This window comes from Amblyraja radiata, chromosome 7 (genome assembly GCF_010909765.2).
Source record: "Amblyraja radiata isolate CabotCenter1 chromosome 7, sAmbRad1.1.pri, whole genome shotgun sequence".
NCBI classification, from domain to species: domain Eukaryota; kingdom Metazoa; phylum Chordata; class Chondrichthyes; order Rajiformes; family Rajidae; genus Amblyraja; species Amblyraja radiata.
Genome location: NC_045962.1, coordinates 79,904,821 through 79,920,626, shown reverse-complemented (window position 1 = coordinate 79,920,626; position 15,806 = coordinate 79,904,821). Strand labels below are relative to the sequence as shown.

Genomic DNA, 15,806 nt, shown 5'->3' with positions numbered 1-15,806 from the left:
AAATACCATTGATTATCCTGTCAACCCTCAGAAACTTCAGCTGCAGTCGGCAACCTTTAACTCTTCACGCGCCCTGAAGTAGTATTGTTTATCAGTCTAGAGATACAGTGCAGAAACAGGCCCTTCGGCCCACCGGGTCCATGCCGACCAGCGATCTCCGCAAACTAACACTAACCCACGCACACACTATGGACAATTTGGAATCTTACCGAAACCAATTAACCAACAAACATGCACGTCTTGGGACGAGTGTGGGCATAAACTGGGGCGGCACGGTGGTGCAGCGTTTACGTTGGTGCTTTACAGCGCCAGAGACTCGGGTTCGATCCTGGCTACGGATGCCGTCTATATGGAGTTTCTATGTTCTCCTCATGACAGCGTGGGTTTACTCCGAGTTCTTCGGTTTCCTCCCACACTCCAAATGCGCACAGGTTTGTAGGTTAATTGGCTTGGTATAAATGTAAATATTGTCCCTGGTGAGTGTAGACTTGTGTTAATGTGCGGGTATCGCTGCTCAGTGCGGACTCGATGGGCCGAAGGGCTTGTTTCTGTGCTGTATCACTAAACTAAAAAAAAGCTAAACTAAATATAATCCATTGACTTGGCCTCTACAGCCTTCCGTGGCAATGAATTCCACAGATTCACCACCCTCTGGTGTTCCTCCTCATCTCCTTCCTAAAGGTACAATCTACCCTGTGGCTTTCCGTTGTCTAGTTAGTACGCAACAAAAGCTTTTCACTGTACCTCGGTACACGTGACAATAAATAATGAAACTAAACTAAAATCATGAGAGGAATCATGAAATCACTATTCAGCATAAAATCAGTGTAAAATCAAGAGAGGAATAGATCGGGTAGATGCACAGAGTCTCTTGCCCAGAGTAGGTGAATCGAGGACCAGAGGACATAGGTTTAAGGTATCGGATATAAGATTTAATAGGAATCTGAGGGGTAACTTTTTCACACAAATGGCAGTGGGTGTATGGAACAAGCTGCCAGAAGATGGAGTTGAGACAATAGACAATAGACAATAGGTGTAGGAGTAGGCCATTCGGCCCTTCGAGCCAGCACCTCCATTCAATATGATCATGGCTGATCATCCCCAATCAGTACCCCGTTCCTGCCTTCTCCCCATATCCCCTGACACCGCTATTTTTAAGAGCCCTATCTAGCTCTCTCTTGAAAGTATCCAGAGAACCTGCCTCCAGAGAATTCCACAGACTCATCACTTTGTGAGAAAAAGTGTTTCCTCGTCTCCGTTCTAAATGGCTTACTCCTTATTCTTAAACTGTGGCCCCTGGTTCTGGACTCCCCCAACATCGGGAACACGTTTCCTGCCTCTAGTGTGTCCAAGCCCTTAACAATCTTATTTAAGGCTGAGGCTGGGACTATCCCAATGTTTAAGAAACAGATGGACAGGTACATGGATAGGACAGGTTTGGAGGTTTACAGACCAAACGTGGGTATGTGGGACTAGAAGTTAGACACAAAATGCTGGAGTAACTCAACGAGACAAGTCTGGAGAACAGGAATGGGTGACGTTCCGGGTCGAGACCCTTCTTCAGTGTAGCTAGGACTTGTTGGCCAGTGTGGGCAAGTTGGGCCGAACATTCTATGCTGCATGACTGTATAACTAAACTATCGTTCCTTTTACTCTGACATTCTTTATTAAATGGAAAGTCAATATTCTTCTGGTGGTTACAATTGATTCTATCCCTGTCATCTTTTCACCAACTGTGCTGAGGTGAAAATGCTCATTGATCTGTTTTCGCTCCATGTTGGCAGCGAGCATTGGTCAGGAGACCTCGAAACAATGCCATCATTTTAAACATCAACCTGCCCCCCACCCACCAAAAAAAAAGAGCTGACTCTTGCTTTGATGTCTCAATCAAATATTGGCATCTCTTCTAAATGGAACATTCCCTGAGTACGATATCGCCAAGTCAGCCTTCATTGTACGTTACGTTCTGGAGTGTGAATATGAATATGGAGTATGAAAGCTATTCAATATAAAGGGGAATTAACTCAGTAGTATACAAAATAAATGTGTGTAGACTTCATGCTGTTGATCACTTTTCAGGTAACATGCGCGATTAATCTTTCAAGAAGAGAACAAAACTGACCAGCCCAAATTAATACAATACAATTTAGTCCCAAGGATAAATTAATTTTAACAAAAAATTCTGAGCAATTGCCATGAAACTCTATTTGAACAATATGTAAACGATGTCGTAGCAGTAGAGCAACTGCCTCACAGCATCAGAGACCTGGGTTCGACCCTGAGTACGTTATTGCCAAGTCAGCCTTCGTTGTACGTTAGGTTCTGGAGTAATCTAAACTGAACTAAACTGACTTCTCCAACCGTGCATTTAGTGACATACTTGCTCTTGAATTACCTCAATTAGAGGGCAGCACAATGGTGCAGCATTAGAGTTGCTGCCTTCCAGCACCAGAGACCCGGGTTCGATCCTGAAGACGGGTGCTGTCGGTATGCTGTTTCTCCCTGTCACCACGTGGGTTTTCTCCGGGTGCTCCGGTTTCCTCCCACACTCAAAAAGCTGAACAGGTTTTTTAGGCTAATTGGCTTTGTTAAACATTGTAAATTGTCCTTGGTGTGTGTAGGATAGTGCTAGTGAATGCTGGTCGGCGTGGACTCAGTGGGCCGAAGGGCCTGTTTCCCCCGCTGTATCTCTAAAGTCTAAATTGGAGTTGAAACCAGAGCTGCTACCCATGGACCCACAGCGGAAACATTCGATGATCATCGGCTAAATGTAGCAGGTGACTACAACAGTAATTACGTTTTATCAGTGAGACAACACTTTATTTGTGGACTCATGAACCAAACGTTTGTGTGAGTGGCTCAGCTGCATGTATTCAATGAGGAGTGACTTGTTGGGTATTACGTTGCACGTGGACTGTTCACTCATTTCTCTCACCCTCTGGTCGAGTCCACTCAATGTGAACTTGTAAATCCTTCATTATCCCTCCTCCCCCCACTCTTACCTCTCCTCCCTCACCCCCCTCTCCACCCCCTCAATAGACAATAGACAATAGGTGCAGGAGTAGGCCATTCGGCCCTTCGAGCCAGCACCGCCATTCAATGTGATCATGGCTGATCATGGCCAATCAGCACCCCGTTCCTGCCTTCTCCCCATATCCCCTGACTCCGCTAGTTTTAAGAGCCCTATCTAGCTCTCTCTTGAAAGCATCCAGAGAACCTGCCTCCACCGCCCTCTGAGGCAGAGAATTCCACAAACTTACCACTCTCTGTGAGAAAAAGTGTTTCCTTGTCTCCGTTCTAAATGGCTTACTCCTTATTCTTAAACTGTGGCCCCTGGTTCTGGACTCCCCCAACATCGGGAACATGTTTCCTGCCCCTAGCGTGTCCAAGCCCTTAACAATCTTATATGTTTCAATGAGAAACCCTCTCATCCTTCTAAACTCCAGAGTGTACAAGCGCAGCTGCTCCATTCTCTTCCCCCCTTCTCCCACCCCTTGTCTCCCCTGTCTTCCCCCTCTCCCCTCTCTCAAGTCAAGCTCATTGTCATATGCACAAGTAAGATAGACACAAAATGTGCGGGCGCTGTCCTCTGTGGGGGCGCTGTCCTCTGTGGGGGCGCTGTCCTGTGTATGGCTGCCCAGCCAGCAGCTGTCCGTCTTTTTCATCTCTTTTTTTATTTTTAGTTAGTTAAAGTGTTTTTGTTCTGGAGGTCTAGACTTTTTTATGTGGGGGGTGGGGGGGAAGGGGGAAACTATCTTTCAGGGTCCCTACCTGGTCAGAGAGGCAGCTTTTCTCCGGGCTGCAGTTTCGACCCGTCCTCGTGGCCTACCAGCGGGCCTGGAGCTGTGTTTCCTGAGGGGACCGCCCAGAACCTCGGCTTCGGTGGCGGCACAGCGCTGGAGCGCTATCGTGGAGCGGGCGATGCCTTGCCCGGGTCGCCGCTCTGAAGCTCCGGTGAGCTGAAGACCGCCGAGATAAACATCGCGGAGCTGCGGGTCTGTGGAGCGGCCAGCTGTGGGCGGCGGCGCCGAACTTTACACCGGGAGCCTGGGATCTCTCGATGAGATCGCCAGTGGAGGAGCTCCAACCGGGGCTGCCTTGTAGGCTTCGGAAGCCGCGGTCTCCGGTGAGGGAAGCGGCCGTTCCAGGTGTCCCAAGTCGCCGAGAGGATTCTCCCGACGCCGGAACACCATCATCCGGCGAGAACGGCCTGGAACATCGGGCCTCCTTAAAGGCAACTGTGGAGGCCTCAATAGGCCCGACTATGGGTGGACATGGGATGGGGACTGGACATTGTGCCTTCCCTCATAATGGGAACCATTGTGGGGGGATGTTTTTATGTTTCAAATTCTTTATTATTGTTATGTTTGTATTCTTTCTTTATGTGCTGCAAAGTGGCAAGAAGCATTTCACTACACCTAGGTGTATGTGATCAATAAGATTATCTTATCTTATCTTAAATGTTGGAGTAACTCAGCGGGCGGGACAGGCAGCATCTCTGGAGAGAAGGAATGGGTGACATTTTGGGTCAAGATCCTTCTTCGGACGAAGAGTCGGGGGAAAGGGAAACGAGAGATAAACAGTGATGTAGAAAGATATAGAGCAGGAGAATGAAAGATAAGCAAAAAAGGAACGATGATAAAGGAAACAGGACATTGTTAGCTTTGCTGGGTGAGAACGAGAAGCTGGTGTGGCTTGGGTGGAGGAGGTTTGGAGAAAGAGGGAGTGCAGGGGATACTTGAAATTGGAGAAATCAATAATCATACCACTGGGTTGTAAGCTGGCCAAGCGAAATATGAGGTGCTGTTCCTCCAATTTGCATTTGGGCTCACTCTGACAGTGGAGGAGGCCTGTGACCAAAAGGTCAGTGTGGGAATGGGAAGGGGAATTAAAGTGTTTAGCAACCGGGAGGTCAGGTCAGTCCAGACGGACTGAGCGAAGGTGTTCGGCGAAACCATTTGCCTTGCATCTGGAGTTCCTCCCTCCACATTCCCTCCGTAGACCTGCCGAGTTGCTCCAGCAGCTACATTATTCTTGCTGCAGATTCCAACACGTGCAGTCACATGAGCTTCCAGAAGTCTGTGGAATTCTCTGCCTCAGAGGGCGGTGGAGGCAGGTTTTCTGGATGCTTTCAAGAGAGAGCTTGATAAAAATAGCAGAGTCAGGGGATATGGGGAGAAGGCAGGAACGGGGTACTTATTGGGGATGATCAGCCATGATCACATTGAATGGCGGTGCTGACTCGAAGGGCCAAATGGCCTACTCCTGCACCTATTGTCTATTGTCTATTGTCTATTGTAATGTGTCGGAAGGAACTGCTGATGCTGGTTTAAACTGTAGATAGACACAAAATGCTGGAGTAACTCAGCAGGACAGGCAGCATCTCTGGAGGGAAGGAATGGGTGACGTTTCAGGTCGAGACCCTTGTTCTGGGTCTTGACCCAACACGGCACCCATTCTTTCTCTCCAGAGATTCTGCCTGTCCCGCAGCTTTTTGTGTCCATCTCCAGAACGTAATGATGGTTGGAGTGGGCAGCTGTAAAAATACGTCCATCCCTTTTCTTTGTGACTAGTTCTGGAGGGAGATTGAACCCATTAGCCTTTGAACTTACAAGCACAAGCATTACCTACTGATCCACACCTGACATCAATAGAACATGCATATTCATCTATCACAGCAGGATTACAGTGCAATTATGTTCAAGTAGAACACTGTCACACTGAAATGTTCAAAAGGTTTCACAGATGTATTCCAATGCTTGAATAACCGAGATTGTTATTAAAACGGAGGGTTTATATTGAATTACTCGTGATGGAAAGGTTACGATATCTATCGCCCCTTTGCATTTTGAAATAAAATATAATGAAAATGATTAAAGTTATTTAAATCAAAGCAGTTTTATTCTCAGATAGATGATTTTGGTTTGCATCCCGTTTAAACAGTGTTTTAAGGCAATTGATTTGTTTAGTTTAGAGATACAGTGCTGACACAGGCCCTTCGGCCCACTGAGTCCGCACCGACCAGCGATGCCCGCCCATTTATGCCCCCTGGAAACCTGAACGGAAACCTCTGGAGACTTTGCGCCCCACCCAAGGTTTCCGTGCATTTCCCGGAGGTCTTTGTCAGTCTCCCTACCTGCTTCCACTACCTGCAACCTCCGGCAACCACCTGCAACCTCCGGGAACCGCACGGAAACCTTGGGTGGGGCGCAAAGTCTCCAGAGGTTTCCGTTCAGGTTTCCTAAGTGGGACAGGGGCATTACACTATCCTACACATTCCACGGACAATTTACACGTATACCAAGCCAATTCACCTTCAAACCGACACGTCTTTGGAATGTGGGAGGAAACCGATCTCGGAGGTCAAGGGGAGAACGTACAAACTCCGTGCAGACGAGCAGCCGTAGTCGGGATCGAACCCGGGTCTCCGGCGCTGTAAGGCAGCGAATCTACCGCTGCGACACCGTGCAGTTCTTACTTTGAGTGATTCTGTTGATACTCACAGCTGTGGCAAGTTTCTCCAGTGTAGCCCGTCCCGGCACAGTCACAGTGAAAGGTGTTCCACGACTGAGAACATTCCCCGCCGTGCTCACAGTAATTTGGCAAACACCTGCAATGAGAAGAATTGTCATTAGGAAGACCTGCTTGCCAGCAAGTATGGGAACAGGGTGTCTGGAAAACCAGACGACATTAAGGACAGAGGAGGCACCGAATGATTCAGACACTAATGACATCCCATTGTAAAAAGTTGGAGACACAAGGAACTGCAGATTCAAGTTAACAGAATAAAAGACACAGCAGGTCGAGCAGCACCTCTGGAGAATAGATACAAACTGCTGGAGTAATGCCCCTGTCCCATTTAGGAAACCTGAATGGAAACCGCACGAGACTTTGCGCCCCACCCAAGGTTTCCGTGTGGTTCCCGGAGGTTTTCTGTCAGTCTTCCTACCTGATTCCACTACCTGCAACCTCCGGCAACCACCTGCAACCTCCGGGAACCGCACGGAAACCTTGGGTGGGGCGCAAAGTCTCCAGAGGTTTCCGTTCAGGTTTCCTAAGTGGGACAGGGGCATAACTCCGCATGTCGGGCAGGATCTCAGGAGGACATGGATAGGTGAGATTTTGGTGCTTTGATTTTCAGTCTGAAGAAGGGTCCCGAACCGAATCGTCACCGGCCCATTCTCCAGAGAAAGCGTGTAGGAAGAAACTGCAGATGCTCTCAGTCTGAAGAAGGGTCTCGACCCGAAATGTCACCTATTCCACTTTACCAGAGATGCTGTCTGACCCGCCGAGTTACTCCAGCAGTGTGTGTCACCTGGTTCTCAGTCTGAAGAAGGGTCTTGACCCGAAACATCACCTATTTCTTTTCTCCAGGGATGCTGCCTGACCTGCTGACGTACTCCAGCATTTCGTCTCCACTTTCCAGAGATGCTGCCTGACCCACTGAGTTGTTAGCATGGACCCGATGGGCCAAAGGACCTGCTTCCATGCTGTATCACTAAACTAAATTAAACTCTATGAACAGTGCCCTGCAGAACTGCCATTTGTCGCTCAGTAGGATATGTATCAATGGTTTTCTCTGCGTGTGTGCGTGAGTGTGTGGGAGGGAGTGAGAGTCATAGAGTGATACAGTGTGGAAACAGGCCCTTCGGCCCAACTTGCCCACAAGATGTCCCAACTACATTAGTCCCACTGCCTGTGCTTGGTTCCTATCCCTCCAAACCTGTCTTATCCATGTACCTGCCTAACTGTTCCTTAAACGCTTGGATAGTCCTGCCTCAATTACCTCCTCTGGCAGCTTGTTTCATCCACCCACCACCCTTTGTGTGAAAAGTTTCCCCCCTCACCTTGAAACTATTTCCTCTGGTCCTCGATTCTCCAACTCTGGCAAGAGACTCTGTGCATCTACCCGACCCATTCCTCTCATGATTTTATACACCTCTATACGATCACCCCTCATCCTCCTTTGCTCCAAGGAATAGAGATCCAGCCTACTCAACCTCTCCCTATAGCTCAGACCCTCTAGTCTGTAAAGAGAGAGAAAGAGAGAGGGAGGACGGGAGGGAGGGAGGGAGGGAGGGGGAGAGGGAGAGAGGGAGAGGGGGAGTGGGAGAGGGGGAGAGGGGGAGAGGGGGAGAGCGAGAGAGGGAGGGAGAGGGGGAGAGAGAGGTAGAGGGAGAGGAAGATTGAGAGTGTGTCTCTCTCTCTCAATCCAACCCTTCTTGATTTCCTATTCTGTGCTTGCTTGACACCAAGCCGACTATTTCTTTCTTCAGCTGTCCTTGGTTAAGGAGATATCGACCATTACTCTCATCACCCTGCTCTCAGCAGTCATTCCAGAGAGCTATGGCACAAAGCAGATGTGCAAAATATCACATGGCGAAGAAGAGAATACATCCTGTTCCGCGCTGTATCTCCGAACTAAACTAAACTAAACATTTCATTGAAATGATACATGGAATCTTGTAAACTAAATATAATCTCTAAAGTGAACGAACAGGAACATTAAGAGAATCAAAAGGAAAAGATCTATTTCTTATTACATTTGAGAAATGTTAATTCTTTATTTTAGTCATCAACATCTAATTCTAAGCCAAGAAACCACTTGCATTATTTTAATATCAAATTAAACAATGTTTAGTTCAATTTATAATAGAGATATGATGCAGAAACAGGATCTTTGGCCCACGCTGATCAGCGATCCCCGAACGCTGACACTATCCAACTAACACGAGGGATAGTTTATAAATTTACCAAAGCCAATTAACCTACAAATCTGTACGTCTTTGGAGTGTGGGAGGAAACTAGAGCACCCGGAGAAAACCCCCCGCAGGTCACGGGAAGAACGTGCAAACTCCGTACCGACAGCACCCGTGGTCAGGATCAAACCCGGGTCTCTGGCGCTGCGAGGCAGCAACTCTACCGCTGCGCCACCGTGCCGCCCGTGATACGAATAATACATTTTGGATTTCAGTGCTCAACCTCGCACAGCTCATTAACTGCATTGCAGCGGCTTCTGCACACCTTTACAGAAGTCAGGCAAAGCACTGCAGAGAGAGCCATTGCCTGAGCAGTGTGAGACATATTTACATCATGAGAGACATACATAAAGGTTATTCAGCATGATTTCCTCGATATGCTCTTCCTATTGCCCAATGAATGACAACTTTAAAAACGACTGGGCTAACTCTAACGTGGGCGGTGGCTCAGCGGTTGAGATGCTGACTCACAGCGCAAGAGACCCAGGTTCCATCCTGACTGCAGGCGCTTGTACGTCCGGAATTTGTACTTTCTCCCTGTGACTGCGTGGGCTTTCTCCGGGCGCTCCGATTTCCTCCCACATTCCAAAGACCTGCAGGTTTGTACGTTAATTGGATACGGTAAATTGGCCCTAGTGTGTAGGACAGAACTAATGTACAGGTGATCGCTCGTCGGCATAGACTCTGTATCTCTGAAGTGAAAATAACTAAACTCTCACTGGACCGGGAGGTGCTGCTTCCAGATACAGCGGGGAAACAGGCCCTTCGGCCCACCGAGTCCATGCTAACCATCAATCACCCATTCAATATTATCCCGCTTTCTCATCCACTCCCTTCAGATGGGGGACAATTTACGAAGGCTAATTAAGCCTCCCAACCTACAGATCTTTGGGATGTGAGAGGAAATCAGAGCACTGAGAGGAAATCCACGTGGTCACAGAGAGAACATGCAAACTACACTCAGACAGCACCTGAAGTCGATTAGGAAAAGGAAATGTGCAACGAGACCTGGGAGTCCTTGTACATTGGTCACTGAGTGTTCCGTTTATAATAGAGATACGATGCAGAAACAGTCCCTTTGGCCCACGCTGAGCAGCGATCTCCGAACACTGACACTATCCAACTAACACGAGGGATAATTTATTAATTTACCAAAGCCAATGAACCTACAAACCTGTACGTCTTTGGAGTGTGGGAGGAAACTAGAGCACCCAGAGAATGTAAGCATGCAGATACAGCAGCCAGTGAAGAAAACTAATTTCATAGCAGTATAGGAGCAAGGAGGTCTTACTGCAGTTTCTCAGGGCCCTGGCGAGAGACAACACCTGGAATATTGTGTGCAGCTTTGGTCTCCTAATTTGAGGAAAGACATTCTTGCTATTGAGGGAGTGCAGCGTAGGTTCACCAGGTTAATTCCTGGGATGGCGGAACTGACATATGATGAAAGAATGGTTCGACTGGGCTTATATTCACTGGAATTTAGAAGGATGAGAGGATATCTTATATGAAATTCTTCAGGGATTGGACAGGCTAGATGCAGGAAAAATGGTCCCGATGTTGGGGGAATCCAAACCAGGGGTCACAGTTAAAGAATAAGGTGTAGGCCATTTAGGACTGTGATAAGGAAACACGTTTTCACCCAGAGAGTTGTGAATCTGTGGAATTCTCTGCCACAGAAGGCAGTGGAGGCCAATTCACTGGATGTTTTCAAGAGAGAGTTAGATATAGCTCTGAGGGCTAATGGAATCAAGGGATATGGGGAGAAAGCAGGAACGGGGTACTGATTCTGGATGACCAGCCATGATCGTATTGCATGGCGGTGCTGGCTCGAAGGGTCAAATTGTTTGTACGAAGATACTCCTGCACCTATTTTCTATGTTTCTATGTAGGGATCGAACTCGGACTCGGTGCTGTGAGGCAGCAATTCTGCCAGCTCAACCACTGTGCTGTTCTAGCATAGAGGATAAAGATGGAGGAAGACATTGAAAAGATAGAGACCTGGAAGAGCAAAAGTGTCTCGGATTTCAAAATACTGACTTATGCTTGTTGAAATATTTCAGATTTAAAAATGTACTAGGATGTTGCTAGAACTAGAGGGCCTAAGCTATAGCGAGAGGTTGAGTAGGCTGGGTCTCTATTCCTTGGAGCGCAGGAGGATGAGGGATGATCTTATAGAGGTGTATAAAATCATGAGAGGAATAGATCGGGTAGACGCACAGAGTGGGTGAATCGAGGACCGGAGGACATAGAAACATATAAACATATAAAATAGGTGCAGGACTAGGCCATTCGGCCCTTCGAGCCTGCACCGCCATTCAATATGGTCATGGCTGATCATCCAACTCAGTATCCTGTACCTGCCTTCTCTCCATACCCCCTGATACCTTTAGCCACAAGGGCCACATCTAACTCTCTTAAATATAGCCAATGAACTATAATAATAATAATAAATTTTATTTAATGGCCGCCTTTCAGACATCTCAAGGACACCTTACATAGTAATCGGAATAACATATAATCGGAATATAACAAGTAATAAAGACATCACAGAGACACAAATTAAAAACAGAATTCAATCCAAAAACAGAAAATCAAAAACACAGTGTGAACTGGCCTCAGCTACCTTCTGTGGCAGAGAATTCCACAGATTCACCACTATCTGTGTGAATTTTTTTTTTCTCATCTCGGTCATAAAAGATTTCCCCCTTATCCTTAAACTGTGACCCCTTGTTCTGGACTTCCCCAACATCGGGAACAATCTTCCTGCATCTAGCCTGTCCAACCTCTTAAGAATTTTGTAAGTTTCTATAAGATCCTCCCTCAATCTTCTAAATTCTAGCGAGTACAAGTCGAGTCTATCCAGTAGCTTTAACATAGTTTTAAGGTGAAGGGGAAAAGGTATAATAGGAATCTGAGGGGTAACCTTTTCACACAAAGGGTGGTGGGTGTATGAAAAAATCTGCTAGAGGAGGTGGTTGAGGCTGGGACTATCCCGACATTTAAGAGACAGTTAGACAGGTACATGGATAGGACAGGTTTAGAGGGAAATGGGCCAAATGTGGGCAGGTGGGACTAGTGTAGATGGGACATGTTGGTAAGTTGGGCCAAAGGGCATGTTTCCACACTGTATCACTCTATGACTAAGTAAACTCCACATCTGACCTGCCTGCGCTCTAATGGTTCAGAAGACACATTTACAAGTGGTTTATTGGTGGTCGTATTGTTTCACTTGAAATCTAGCCATGGGATTAAATGCATTTTGTCAGGCACTTTGAGCCAGCAGGCTATCTGGAGGCAACTTGTGTCTCGGTCTGGATTGCCCATAACATTAAACCAGATTCTTTATGGAATGAGAACAGCAATTTGACGTAACTGGAGCAGAGCTTTCTTGGTCAGTTTAGTCTTGCATGGCAACACGGAGCATTAACTGCCAGCAGATACTAAGGTAGACTTATTACCAAAGGGCAAGAGGTCACTCTCCAGTTGTTGAAATGTTAAAATAATAGTTTTATCTCAAGTGCGAGTGGGTAGTTTCAACATAATCGGCAGGAGAGTGCAATCTCATTCCCGCACTTAGCAGCCAGCAGTAAACATACTGGAGTAACTCAGCGGGACAGGCAGCATCTCTGGATAGAAACATAGAAACATAGAAAATAGGTGCAGGAGGAGGCCATTTGGCCCTTCGAGCCAGCACCGCCATTCATTGTGATCATGGCTGATCATCCCCTATCAATAACCCATGCCTGCCTTCTCCCCATATCCCTTGACTCCACTAGCCCCTAGAGCTCTATCTAACTCTCTCTTAAATCCATCCAGTGATTTGGCCTCCACTGCCCTCTGTGGCAGGGAATTCCATAAATTCACAATAAATGAAAAAGTTTTTTCTCACCTCAGTCTTAAATGGCCTCCCCTTTATTCTAATCCTGTGGCCCCTGGTTCTGGACTCGCCCAACATTGGGAACATTTTTCCTACATCTAGCTTGTCCAGTCCTTTCAGAATTATATATGTTTCTATAAGATCCAATGGATGATGTTTCGAGTCGAGACTCATCTTCAGACGCTGCCCGTCTGCCTGTCCGGCTGAGTTACTCCAGCATTTTGTGTCTATCTTCGGTGCAAACTGCAGTTCCTTTCGACACAGCAGTGTACATACAATACATTGCTGCAAGTAGCTACCTTTCACAGGAACCTAGGAATAGTTAAGGTGTCAGGGGTTATGGGGAGAATGGGGTTAGTTGGGAGAGGTAGATCAGCCATGATTGAATGGCGGAGTAGACTTGATGGGCCGAATGGCCTCATTCTGTTCCAATCATTTATGAATTTATGATAAGGCCAGCTTTACAAGGGTAGGGGCTGTGACTCTACAGTTGCTGCCTTACAGCGCCAGAGGCCCAGGTTCGAGCCTGCCTGTGGGTGCTGTCTGTATGGAGTTTGTACGTTCTCCCTGTAACCTCGTGGAACCACACAAAATATGAGGTGCTGTTTCTCCAATTTGTCGTAGGTTTCGCTGAACACCTCCACTCGATCCGCGAACTCCCAGTTGCCAAACATTTTAACTCCCCCCGCCCATTCTCACACTGACCTCTCTGTCCTGGGCCTCCTCCACTATCAGAGTGAGGCCAAACGCAAATTGGAGGAACTGCGCCTCATATTTCGCTTGGGCAGCTTACACTCAGTGGTGCGATTATTGATTTCTCTAATTTCAAGTAACCCTTGCATTCCCGCTCTCCCCATCCTTACCCCACCCTAGTCGGCCTGCTAGTATCACTGTTTGTACCCACTTGTTATCACCTTTTCCACAGCCAACAATGGACCATTGTGGGCTCCATTTTTACTTGATCATCAGTGCTGGATTTGATTTGTTCTTTTCATACGTTTCATTCGTTTGTTCTTTGTACCTTTACATAACTAGTTTCCCTCTCCCGTGACCCTCAGACTGAGTAAAGGGCCTGTCCCATTTGGCAATTTTTTCGGTGAATGCCGGTGTTATATCAATGTCGCCAAAAGATTTTGAACATTTCAAAATCCAGCGGTGACAAAAAAATAGTTGTGACGCATGAAAAAACACCGCGCATCATACGTCATCACGCCGCGTCACGCCGCGTCACACCGCAAATTTTTTGGTGACCTGATACGTCAGTCAATGATGCCGGCAGTCGCTGAAAAAATCGCCAAGTGGGACAGGCGGTGAGCTAATTGGCGAGTTTAGAAGAGTTTAGCAGAGTTTGAAAAAAGAACATGTTGAAGACCTCCTTCGACTATGTCGAAGACCTCCCTCGACCTCCTTTGAAGATGTTGAAGACTAGCTTCGGAAAAATTGGACACCGAATAGTGGAGAGTGAAGTCGACGCCCTTCGATCTCCTTCGACCTCCCTTCGACTATGTTGAAGATTATCTACCTTTGACTACCTTTGATTACCTTCGACTACCCTCGATTACCTACGAATAATATGCCGATCTACGATGACCTGCTTCGACTGAACCTACGAGTAAAAAAAATATCGATTCTTTCCATGGCGACCTTTATTTACTCGCGGGCATTTTTCATCATGTTGAAAATTACGCCGCGACCTAGCTGAGGCCTCGAGTTCACGGGAACTTCTCTCAAGCATGAAGGAGATTTACAAAGACCTCCTCGGACCTTGTGTCGACCATGCTGCCAGTATGAGTCGAGGGCAAACTCGTCTGAACTCGCGGATTAGGTCCCTGCAGTGAGACAGCCCCTTAAGGATCTCAACCCAAAACATCACCTATTACTTTTCATCAAAGATGCTGCCTGATCCACTGAGTTATTGCAGCATTCCGTGGCTATTCGCCAGAGATGCTGCCTGGCCAGCTGAGTTACTCCAACACTTTGTGTCTATTCTCCAGAGATGCTGCCTGACCTGCTGAGTTACTTGACCCGAAACGTCACCCATTCCTTCTCTCCAGAGAACCCACTGAGTTACTCCAGCATTTTGTGTCTATGTTCGATTTAAACCAGCATCTGCAGCTCTTTCCTACCCACTTTGTGTCCAGTGTTGGATAATGGCACTATATTGAAGACATTTAAAACTATAAGACTGCTGAGACTTTTAAAAAAAAATTGTTATTGAAACATATAAGATTGTTAAGGGTTTGGACATGATAGAGGCAGGAAATGTTTTGGATGGTGATACTGATTTTGGATGGTGAGCCATGATCACATTGAAGGGCCGAATGGCCTACTCCTGCACCTATTTTTTTTGTCATGTTTCGATGTCTTCAAATGTATCGCACCGAAACGTCACCCATTCCGTCCCTCCGGTGATGCTGCCTGTCCCGCTGAGTTACTCCAGCATTACTCCAGTCTGGCATTGGCAGTTCCTTCCCCACAATGGAAAATGGAAGTACAGGCCTGAACAATGGGCAGCGCGATGGTGCAGCGGTAGAGTTCAGCTGCCGCTCAGCGCCAGGGACTCGGGCTCAATCCTGACCACCTGTGCTGTCTATACCGAGTTTGCACATTCTCCTTCTGTCCGTTTGTGTTTTTTTTTTCCGGGTGCTCCGGTTTCCTCCCACACTCCAAAGACGTGAATGTTTGTAAGTTAATTGACTTCTGTAAATTGCAAATCGTCCTCAGTGCGTAGGACAGTGCTAGTGTACGAGGTGATCGCTAGTGGGCCGAAGGGCCTGTTTCCACGCTGTATCTCTGAAGTCCAAAGATATGTTATTCCGACTGCCCAATCCTCTGTGCTCCCCAGAAGACGCACAAACGCCTCTACTTTCTGAGAGGTTTAAAGAGATTCAAAATGTCACCGAAACTCTACAGATGCACTATAGAAAGTAAAATGACTGAAACCTAGAAATATAGAAACATAGGTGCGGGAGTAGGCCATTCGGCCCTTCGAGCCAGAATCAGAATAGACAATAGACAATAGGTTCAGGAGTAAGTCATTCGGCCCTTCGAGCCAGCACCGCCATTCACTGGGATCATGGCTGATCATCCACAATCAGTACCCCGTTCCTGCCTTCTCCTCAAATCCCTTGACTCTGCTATCTTAGAGAGCTCGATCTAACTCTCTCTTG

At 47.1% G+C, this 15,806-nt stretch overlaps 1 protein-coding gene across 1 annotated transcript in view; it reads right to left on the bottom strand.

Moving 5' to 3' along the window:
- The window catches only part of LOC116975561 (contactin-associated protein-like 5), a 1,077,365-nt gene that overhangs the window by 417,527 nt on the left and 644,032 nt on the right, over positions 1–15,806 (bottom strand). Inside the window, exon 11 of the mRNA XM_033024848.1 lies at positions 6,504–6,610. Within this exon, the coding sequence (XP_032880739.1) occupies positions 6,504–6,610 (107 nt within the window). The remainder of the gene's footprint in view (positions 1–6,503; positions 6,611–15,806) is intronic.